Genomic DNA, 10371 nt, shown 5'->3' with positions numbered 1-10371 from the left:
GGAAGTGAGTGTGCGGACGCCGGAAGTGAGTGTGCGTTTCCGTCGGCCCGACTGTTAGCGCCGCTCGCCGCCCTCAAGGCCCGCTCTCGTTCCCCCGCGTCCATCCCGGAGCCGCCGCCGCCGCCATGAAGGATGTGCCGGGCTTCCTGCAGCAGAGCCAGAGCGCTGGGCCCGGCCAGGCCGCCGTGTGGCACCGCCTCGAGGAGCTCTACACCAAGAAGTGAGGGGCGCGGGGGAGGGGGAGGGGGCCGCCCGGGGGATCCCTCCCGCTCCCCTCCCCAACCCCCCCGCGGGGGCCGCTGAGGGTCCTCTTGTCCCCCAGGTTATGGCACCAGCTCACTCTGCAGATCCTGGACTTCGTGCAGGATCCCTGCTTTGCTCAGGGCGACGGGCTCATCAAGGTGAGTGGGGGGTGACCCTGGACCCTGCCGGCCCCCCAAAAACTCCGCGGCCGGCGCAGAGTGGGGGCCTTAGAGCGGTCTGGGGACGCGGAGCTGGGCGGCCCCGGGAGGGTCCCTCCTGGTGGGTCTTCCAGTCTAAGCCCCCTGCGGTGCGTGTGCCCCCCAACAAATCCCGTTGGCAGCGTCGGAGCTCCGTGTCCTTCTGAACTGGGAGTCTTGCTGTGGTTAGGCCCATGTCTCTCTTTCCAGCTTGGGGTTAGAGGCGGTCGTGTGCCGCAGCTGGCTCAGCCATGCGCGCGTCCGTGGGCGCTCGTTTTGGTTCCAGTTTTTTGGTTCAGTACAAAGTGCAGCCAGAAATAGTCTTGTCTAGATCGGGCCTTTCCCTCTTCTTGAATTCCAGCAGCTACTGGCTTTTAGCAGTTGAGAGTTGTTTTGATGTGCATTTCTCTCGTTAGCGTTTGAGAACGTTTCCTTTCCACATCTATTGACAGCTTCAATTTCTTCGTTTAGAGGATTGTCTGTTTTCTAATGTGATCCTTTGATCACTTGTCTATTGGGAATGGCTTCTGTTTATACACATTCCTCTCTATTCCTTCTGTATCTTGGATAATAAACCTTTATCAAAGACTTCTCCCACAAAGACTTTTCCCCAGTTGTTTCCATTTTAATTCTAATTGCATTTATTTCGTTTGTGCAAAAGCTTTTCACCCTTTTGCAGTAAAAATTGTCCATTTTCTCAAAACTCTGATTACCTCTCTCCCTTGTATTAAGAATTCTCCTCCTAGGTGTAGTTGTTTATACTTATGACTGTGCATATTTACTTAGAGCTTATTGTGGCACGTGGTGTAAGAGGTCAGTCTAACATTGATGTCTGGCAGGCTGCTCTCCAGGTGGCCTTGAGTTCATCAGACACTATGGCTCATTGTTTCTAGGGTTTATTTACTCCCCTGTCTTACAGTGTTACTAAGAAGGAATGGCATTCCTCTAGCCTCTCCTCAGATACTCATTTCCATTGTTGGGTGAACCCCACTCACTAATACCTTGACATAGGTGCTCAGGTGCCTGGAGCAAGTCAGAAGGTTTTTTCAAGACTGTCCTCTGACTTGGGTCAGAGGTTTCCCACTGGGGTGACCAGTCTCCTCCTTCGTGTCCGTGAAGACAGCCATCACGGCCACCTCCTTCACCTGTTCTCTGGTGTATTCTTGTTTTTCTATTGCTCTCCTTAAATGTAAGACCCAGGACTGAGCGAACCACTGCAAATGGACTTTAGCAAAGCTTCAGATGTGCTGCCTAAGATGGATGGATGGCCTTGGCAGGTAGGCCATGCTGATGTCAAGGTTGGCTAAACCCGTGGGCCTTTTTTTGTATGAATTGTTGTAAAACTCGATCTTCCCCATTCTGTCCTTCCTGTAAGGTGTATTTCATTATCTGTATATTTTCACTTTTGTTGGTTAGACCCTTTTAAAGCTTCTCATGATGCCCAGCAAATTGATCCAGAATTCCTTTCCTAGGAACTGATAACATCATCCGATAATTACAGTTTGGGTTGTTTTAGCTTAAATGCCTGATATCATACTTGCCCATGATTAAGCTTATCTCCTTTTTTGCCCAATCCCTTAGCCTCATGGGAGCTTCCTGCCCATTTATCCCCATCAGTTGGGCATTGTACTGAGTTTCTTGGGTACTTGGCTGCATACTTCTTTCCAGACAGAAAATTAAACAAAGCCAGTTCTGGTACTTACTCCATAGGGCCTCAGGTATTAAAGTTTCCTTCTATGAAACATCATCTCTCTTTTGTCCCCCTTCTGTATTCCCTCAGATTCCCTCTGGAGTATCTTTGGTTTTCTAAGTTTCCTTTACTAGGTCTGATTCCTCTGTGAATGTTAGTGTTTGGGTATATTTGTTTTGTTTTAGTACTGGGCTCACAAACTAAATATAAAGCCCCTTAAGAGGCTTTAATAAATTAGCAAAAATTTGAAATTCACTAAAAAAAATAGTTGGGAGTTCTGGATTTGGTATGTGTTTCTTTTGTATGATGTAATTTCACATATTAAAACAGGATTGTATCAGAATATTTGGAATCAGTCATTGCAGAAAACCTGTTTGCCTAGCAGGCTAAGTTCAGTAGCAGAAGACAGATTTAAAAGGAGGAGTTAGTTGGGTCAACATATGCTGCTCCTGGCTCTCCCTCTGTTCTATATTTGCAGGGTCAGGAATAACACAAAAGCGTTCTGTCTCCATTAGTTCAAAGTCATTTAGGTTTCTGACATAGAAAGTAACAAAGCATTGATTAGGGACCCAGAGGTATCTGTGTAAGGGTCCCTGGCAAGGGTACCACTCATGCAGTGGGTAGGGAGCATGCGCTCCCCAGACTGGCAATCTCAATCTAGTCTGGGCCTCGAGGTCACTGTGGCCGCTATCCTTAGATGCCAGCCTCTTTCTCTCACCACATGGCTTCACTGAGCCCCATTGTAGGGCTGAGTTCTTTCAGCCCCTCTGGACGCCATGGAAAATGTTGCATTTGACATGTTTATCAATCTGATTCTTGCCATGCGTGTGGCACAAGGGTTGGGTATGAAGCCCCTGCCAGTCATGGTTCCTGACATCGCAGCTGTGTGCTTTCCCACTCACGGAATCACACCTTCCCAGTACACAAACTTCACAGAATGTGCACTAAAATCCCTCAGACAAGAACCTCTGTCAGTGCATCCTAGCTCCTCCTTGGCCTTTCTCAAATCCGCTCAAGCATAGAATCCTCTCCCTCATTAGAATTTGTCACAACCTTGGACCTGTCTGTTGTCTTGTTTTTTGTTTTCTCTGTTCTTTGATGTTGTCCTAAAGTGATTACCTCTAGCTTGGGGCTCTGGTGGCCTTTCAGGGGACAGATCTCCTGTCTGTTGCCAGCATGTTTGCTGCTCCTGAGATTCCTCCTGTCTACACTTGTATTCTTTCATAAAATGCTTGCCCAGCTAATAAAGGGGGACAGTCCCAAAGGTCAGCCACAGTTCCCACGGGGGGTTCTAGAGCTGCAGGCCAAGGCCCTTCCTTGGGCCTGGAATTGGCCGTGGCTGCACACCACTCCTTGAAAGCGTGAACTCTAGCAGCTGTTCCCAGGGACGGCTCTCCTTGGGGCCATTCCAAACGGCACTGCCCACTTGAATTTTTGTTTAGGAGCTGTCTGGTTGTGTGGCATTGTGTCTCCTGGGCTATCTCTCTTGTGGCCTTCCCACCCATAACTTGAGACTGGGAACTAGATTTGGCTCAGAAGGGGCCTTCAGGATACTTCAGGACAGAACTGGCATCATCTAACAGATTCCTTTTTTTTTACTCCCACAGCTTTATGAAAACTTCATCAGTGAGTTTGAACACAGGTAACACAGCCTCTTGTTAATTGTTTACCTTCTGCATTTGCACATTATTAAGATTTTAAATCCAGATGATCTCTCCATTTCAGGGTGAATCCTCTGTCTTTGGTAGAAATCATCCTTCATGTAGTTAGACAGATGACAGGTGAGCGTTAATTTTACAAAGAATGAGCCCCAAAGGGTAAGAGCGCCTCCGACTAAGTTCATTGGCCTTTGTTAGCCTAATTATGCCTTACTATGTTGAATGATATCCATTTGAAGAGTCTCATACCAGACTGATCGGTCCTTTAGTGCCTCTTCTGACTTAATTCCTTTTTATTTTCTCCAGATCCTAATGTTGCTCTTACATTTCTGGAAAAGACTCGTGAAAAGGTAGATTTGACATTTTAGCTGCACCTTTCTTTACTAGAGCGGTTCCCCTTTGGGTTGCCCGTGGCTCCTTGGTCCACTCCAAATTGCGTTGCCTTGTGCACGTGGTGACTGTAAGCTCTGGGAAGGCAGGAGCCTTTTCCTGGTAGTTTCTCTGTTTTTGCCACCTGCTCCTCTGGTTTCTGATCTTTCTCTTACTCCTTTTGGCAACTACAGGTAAAAAGCAGTGATGAGGCGGTAATCCTGTGTAAAACTGCCATAGGCGCTCTAAAACTGAACATCGGAGACCTCCAGGTCACAAAGGTGAGGGCAGGGGACCAGCTGTTGGTGCCGTGTCTTAGGGGTTCTGGCTGAGAAGGTCATTTGACCTTCCCTCGTTGATTTGGAGCACTGTCAGTGTCTAACTCTAGGTTGTAATCATGTTAGAAAAGCAGAGGATTGGGAGCCAACACCCAGAGACTCCCAGATTGACCCATTGGTGAAAGAGCCCTAGGTCACGTCTAGAAGTGGTGTTGAACAACTGCCCTTCATAGTAATGAGATAGAAGTGGGTGAAGTGGGGTGGGGTGTCCATTCCAGGCCACACATCATTTTAACAAGCAGGGTCAGCTCCATTATTGTTGGACCCCAGGTAGGATGGACAGAGCTGCCTCTTCTTAGGAGAAGGAAGAGCTTTGGCCACAAAGGAAATAGGAGGCTCAGCCATGTCCAGTGAGTGGAGGAGGCATTTGCTGGCCTCCCGGGTGCCCCCTCTGCCCATGGTCCTCGGGCTCTTTTCTTTCTGCTTCCAGTAGAACGGGTAGGAGGAGGGTCCAACAAACATGTGCTGGGAACACTCAGAGCTGGCTTTCCATCCACGTGCAGGAAACAATTGAAGATGTCGAAGAGATGCTTAACAATCTTCCAGGTGTGACATCAGTGCACAGTCGTTTCTATGACCTTTCCAGCAAGTACTATCAGACGATCGGAAACCACGCATCCTACTATAAGGACGCCCTGCGGTTCCTGGGTTGTATCGATGTAAAGGACTTGCCAGGTAACTCGGAGGACGCTCCTTTACTGTGCTCTGTCCTCTTTGGACGTGAGGTCACAGCACCCTTCCCGGGTGGTGAGAGGCACGTCCACCGTGTCTCCTACTCAAGTATATGGGGAAATTAATTCAAATGAAAATGGAGGGCAGTCAAGGGGTCGTCACTGAGCTCCTCTGAATAGCAGAGACTGAGCCAGGGATGGGGAAGGCTGCGTGAGGCATCTCCAAGGCTACAGGAATGGGCAGGATGGGGACAGGTTTGGAGTGGGTGGTTTCTGAGCCATCCTCCAGGAAAGAAGCCTGGATGTCCACTGTCTAGAGGCCATGGGCCTGGGCCCCAGCTCTGCTGCTTGCTGCCTCTCTTGGCCTCAGTTTTGTCTAACCAGAGGCCCTCTGAGGGTCCTTCTAGTTCTAGATCTGTGATGCAGATTTGAGAACACACAAGGCCATAGGGGAATGCCCTTGGGATGGCCTCATTGTTTGGATTTGCTGGTCTCTGCTTCCAAGAGAGAAGGGCTGCTACCGAGGCCAAAGGGATAAGGAGCCTGCTGTTGGGGGCAGAATCAAAAGAGTGATCTTCATTGGGTAGGATGAGGGCAGGGAGGGAAGCTGGACTGAGAACCAGTAGAACAAGGGTGAGGAAAATAACTAGAGAAAGCCACGGAGGAGAATTTGGAGTGAGTGCGATTCAGCAGTTGTCACAATGGCTTGTTATTTGTGACTCCTCGAGGCATCCAGTTAGACAGGAACGTGGGCCACATCCACAGAGAGCCTTGAAGGATCTCTGTGACATCCTCGCTGCTCGGCCTCCTTCCAGCTGCCAGGTCACAATTGTTGACCCCTCAGGTTGTCTGTGTATCACCCTCTGTTCTGGACAGTCTTCCCAGTGATGACTTGTGTTCTCGCCCTAAATCAAGTTTGGCAAGAAGCATTGATTAAGTGCCTCCTAAGTGCTGGGCACTGGGCCAGGCCCTGGGGATACCCCTGACTTCAAGGGGCTCACAGTCTAAGAGGGAGATAACGAGTGGCCGTGGGAAGTTAAGGCCCAAAGTCTTCCTGTGGCCTCTTTGGGTCAGCTGCCTCTGGGGTGTAGTTTTGATTCTTCAGAGGTCAAATCCACAGCCATAGTGCATCCCTAGAAGAGGGTAGGGGTGAAACCAAAAGTTCTGCCTTGTTTCCCAGGAGAAATCTCATCTGCTTTCAGCCGTCCTCTTTGACTGTAGTGTCTGTCTGAGATAAATGTCTGGCCAGGCAGCCTGATAAGCGACATTTCCAGCTACAAGTTCCAGTCAGAGTAATTGGCAGTCTTCATCCACTTGGTTTTTCTTGTGTGGATTGTGAGGTTGAATTTTTGTGTGCAGTAGGGGATCTCATTTAGGAGGCTTTATTATTCTGGGACTTTGTGTAGTCAGCTTGACAACATCCACAAAGAGGAGCATGGGAGGGGGGGGGCGGATGCCAAGCATGGATCTGAGGATCACCCAGGTCATCTCTGTTAGGTCCCATAAGGAATCTTGTATGACCATCTTGCCCTAATTTGGGCCGGGTTTTTTGGTCAGTCTTCTTCACCAGGTATGTTACTCTCTTAAAAGTGCTTAGTGTCTGCCTGCGAAGGGATCCCCCCCATGCCTCCTTCAGTATGGCCGGGCTCTTCTGACCATCACCTGGCTGAGGCCAGTGAGTGCCCTGGTCAGTAGGATGTTAGGGAAATGCAGTCAGTGGGCCCCAGCCCTGGCTGCCTGCTCCATAAACGTTTCTCAGTGCAAGGAGGGGTTGCAGTGTTTGCTAGTGGAGCTTCCTTTTTTAAGGCTTCTTTGGCCTTACCCAGACGCAGCCAAAGGGCGCCCACAGCTCCCAGAGAGCCAGGAGGACCTGAGTTCAAATCCTGCCTCAGACCAAGAGCAAGATACCGACCCTCTGGCTGCTTTCGTTTCCTCAACTGTAAACTGGGGGTGACAATGATGAGAATAGCCCCCACCTCCCAGAGCTGGTGAGGGTCAGAGGTCACAGACTGATAGAGCATCTGGCACGAAGGTGTTTGCTCTCTTCTGCTTGGCAATTGCTTTGTGGAAGTTGTCTTGGACAGAAAGCCTTGATGTTCTGTGTTGATGTCCTTGACTTTATCTGTTTCCCACTTGGGGCGTCAGCAGCTTGTCTGGAATTCAGGCCTTGTGCAGCATCTTAGCTTTTCCCTAATCCCAAGCTGAGTCAGTGGCTCAGAATCTCTGTCCACTGTTGTTGGGGACTTCTGGGTAGTCAATAAGCACCTTTGGCTTCTTGTGCCTCTGAGCCTTCCCTCCCCTGTGTCTTCCATGAGATCAGAGCAACAACTGCCTACCGGTTCTGTCCCCCTCCACTGTGCCTGCTGCTCATCGACCCTTCTGTCCTTCTCTGATGGAAATAGCTGGGGCGGAATCAGAGGCCTGTCTCCTACTCCTGCCTTCCCGTATGCGCCAGGGCTGCCCTCCACCTGTCCTTTCTCTCTCTCCCTTCCCTCCTCCCTGGCCCAGTGTCTGGGAAGGTCTGGGAGCTGGGTTAGCGCCTTCCCAAGGCCAACCCAGCTCCTCCAGTCTCTGGTGCTGTCCCCTGCCTTCCTCTCTTCTCCCCATCTTCCTTTCTCATCTCCAGTCTCTAGCCACTCCTCCAGCCCACAAAGACTTATAAAGGGCCCCCCGTCTTATAAAAAGTGCACTTTCCGCCATCTCCTTGAGCTGTGGTCCTCTCTAGGCTCCCTTACCAAGTTGTTGGCCCTGCCCACAGGCCATGTGGGGCCTCGAGGGGCTGGCTTCCCCGGGGTCTCCTCACAGCACCAAGCCCACAGCTAGGGCTTAATGATGCTGATGGAATTTAAGTTAGAACAAGAGTCCATATGGTGAAAGCTACCCTGGGACAGGAGCCCCTGAAGTGCCACCTCCCAGTGGGGTCATTTCCAGCAGGTTTGGCAGAGTCCTTGGGTCAGATCTGTCAGATCATCGTGCAAGGGGTAGGACTGCCTTCCGTAGGCATTGTAGAAGGGCCCATGCCCTTCTCACCAGTCCCAAGGGTAAGAGTTAGCATTAATGAGCCAATTTCAATACTTGTTTGTGTCTTAGCGGTACCAGCATGGGAGCTCCGGGCTTCCTGGAGGAGGTGGCATTGTTAATGTCAGAGGATGGATTGTGAATTCTAGAGTTATGGGGACGTGGGGCAGTGGGCCCTGCTTGCCTGGAGGAAGATGTCAAGTGGAGCCTGGAGGCTCCACCCTCTGGGCCAGCATTGAAGGAAACAAGTGGGAGAGGTAGTCTGCAGGTGAAGCGGACAGAAGGGGCAGAGCCCACCCAAGCTGCCCAGTTGGGCATCACCCACTAGCACACCCATGTGACTGGAGGCCTTTTGTCACTGCAGTGTCCGAGCAGCAGGAGAGAGCTTTTACCTTGGGCCTGGCAGGACTTCTCGGGGAAGGCGTCTACAACTTTGGGGAATTGGTGAGTTGGCTCCAGAGCCAGTCGTGGGTCCTGCGGTGAGGGGCATAGCCTGGTGCTCCTTGGGCCAACACCATCTCTGCTTGGCCCACAGCTCATGCATCCTGTGCTGGACTCCCTAAGGAATACAGACAGGCAGTGGCTGATCGACACACTTTACGCCTTCAACAGCGGGAATGTTGAGAGGTTCCAGACCTTGAAGCCTGCCTGGGGCCAGCAGGTGAGGCCCCAGTCCTTGAGGGCCACCCACAGGATGGGGAAGGGAGCGTGCTTCCATTTCCTCTACCTATGCATTCTAAGTGGAACAAAATTAAATCCTTAATGAAACCCAGGTTCCTCAAGGGCTCTGCTGCCCCCAAGGGTTCCCATTGGCTGCCAACTCCCCCTGTTTCTTGTCGGCTTTCTCTGGCCAGCCTGGCTTTGGGGTGGGCCTGGGGCAGGCAGAGGGGCCACTCATCTACCTCTTCCCCCATACAGCCAGATCTGGCCGCCAACGAGGCCCTTCTCCTGCAGAAGATCCAGCTGCTTTGCCTCATGGAGGTGAGTGTGGGCTTCTCCCTGGGACGGCCGGGGCTCCCCTGGTGGGCCAGGGTTCCAGGAAGAGATGGTCACCCGCAGCTTGGCATTGCAGATGACTTTCACACGCCCGGCCAATCACCGGCAACTAACCTTTGAGGAGATCGCCCAGAGTGCCAAGGTGAAGGTGAATGAGGTGAGTTCCTGCCTGGGGATCCCAGGGGCCACCCACCCAGCACTGGCACCACTGATCCACGCTTGGCTGTCTCCATGTAGGTGGAGCTGCTGGTGATGAAGGCCCTTTCTGTGGGTCTGGTGAAAGGCAGCATCGATGAGGTGGACAAGCGGGTGCACATGACCTGGGTGCAGCCTCGAGTGCTGGATTTACAGCAGGTACAGGCGCCAGACCCCCTGGTCCCTGGGAGGAGCTTGAAAACTCAGATTGCTGTCAGCCCTCCCAGCTTGTCAGCCCTTGGGTTTGGGGGGAAAGTGGGGAAAGCCCCCTGGACTTCAAGCACCCTCCTGATGGTTCCCTTCCTCATTTATTACCCAGGTAGAAAGAGGGGAAACAGTGGGGGGGGGGAGAAGAGGGAGGGGCAGGGGAAGAAGACCAGGAAGGGGGAGGGGAAGGGAGGGAGACCAAGAAGACTGAGGCAGTCCAGTGTGGAAGTGCCCGCCCAGGCTAGAACCCTTCATGAGCATGGCCGTGCCCTTGTTTGCCCCCCAGATCAAGGGCATGAAGGACCGCTTGGAGTTCTGGTGCACGGATGTGAAGAGCATGGAGATGCTGGTGGAGCACCAGGCCCACGACATCTTGACCTAGGTGCTCTGGGCAGGCGTGGTTCTTGCAGGAGCTTCCAGGACCTCCCCCAAACCCCTTTGGTGTGTGAGGGAAAGACTTGCCTGGGGCCTGTACTCACAGTGGTCATTGCTGGGGCGGGCCCACCCCGGGATCTGTGGGGGGATTGTTGGGGCGGGGGGAACTGGTCTCCTTCAGCCTCCCATCCCTTTCCCCCCAACCCAAAGGCAGGAGCATGGGACCCTCCAGTAGTACATATTGGTTTTTCTCCTCTTGGTTCTGACCTCCTGTACAGGTCTGTTTTATAGTGTGGTACAAGAATATTGCTGGAATAAACATCTGTAACTTTTCTCTCTGGACCCAGCTCTGAGTTCAGGGAGTCCCTCTGGTCTGCTGGGGGCTGGGAGTGAGCCCAGGAAGAGGCTGGGAGA

The 10371-nt window shown here is 51.9% G+C and overlaps 1 protein-coding gene across 2 annotated transcripts; it reads left to right on the top strand.

Moving 5' to 3' along the window:
* The first annotated feature begins 6 nt into the window (after positions 1–6).
* On the top strand, positions 7–10291 carry PSMD13 (proteasome 26S subunit, non-ATPase 13). 2 transcript variants are annotated; one of them, XM_020980172.2, is made up of 13 exons: positions 7–220; positions 323–401; positions 3738–3772; positions 3856–3911; positions 4095–4138; positions 4352–4438; positions 4999–5170; positions 8549–8628; positions 8720–8845; positions 9103–9165; positions 9257–9337; positions 9418–9534; positions 9869–10291. In XM_020980172.2, the coding sequence occupies exons 1-13, from the start codon at positions 126–128 to the stop codon at positions 9962–9964; spliced, it is 1131 nt and encodes a 376-aa protein (XP_020835831.1). In that variant the 5' UTR covers positions 7–125; the 3' UTR covers positions 9965–10291. The 2 variants fall into 2 exon arrangements, with proteins under 2 accessions (XP_020835831.1, XP_078004434.1); XM_078148308.1 differs by lacking the exons at positions 7–220; positions 323–401 and adding an exon at positions 1493–1717.
* The last annotated feature ends 80 nt before the right edge of the window (positions 10292–10371 follow it).

This window comes from Phascolarctos cinereus, unplaced genomic scaffold (assembly GCF_003287225.1).
Source record: "Phascolarctos cinereus isolate Bilbo 61053 unplaced genomic scaffold, phaCin_HiC Scaffold_9;HRSCAF=440, whole genome shotgun sequence".
Lineage (NCBI taxonomy): Eukaryota > Metazoa > Chordata > Mammalia > Diprotodontia > Phascolarctidae > Phascolarctos > Phascolarctos cinereus.
The sequence above is the reverse complement of the archived record's forward strand: the minus strand, read 5'-3'. Positions and strand labels throughout refer to the sequence as shown.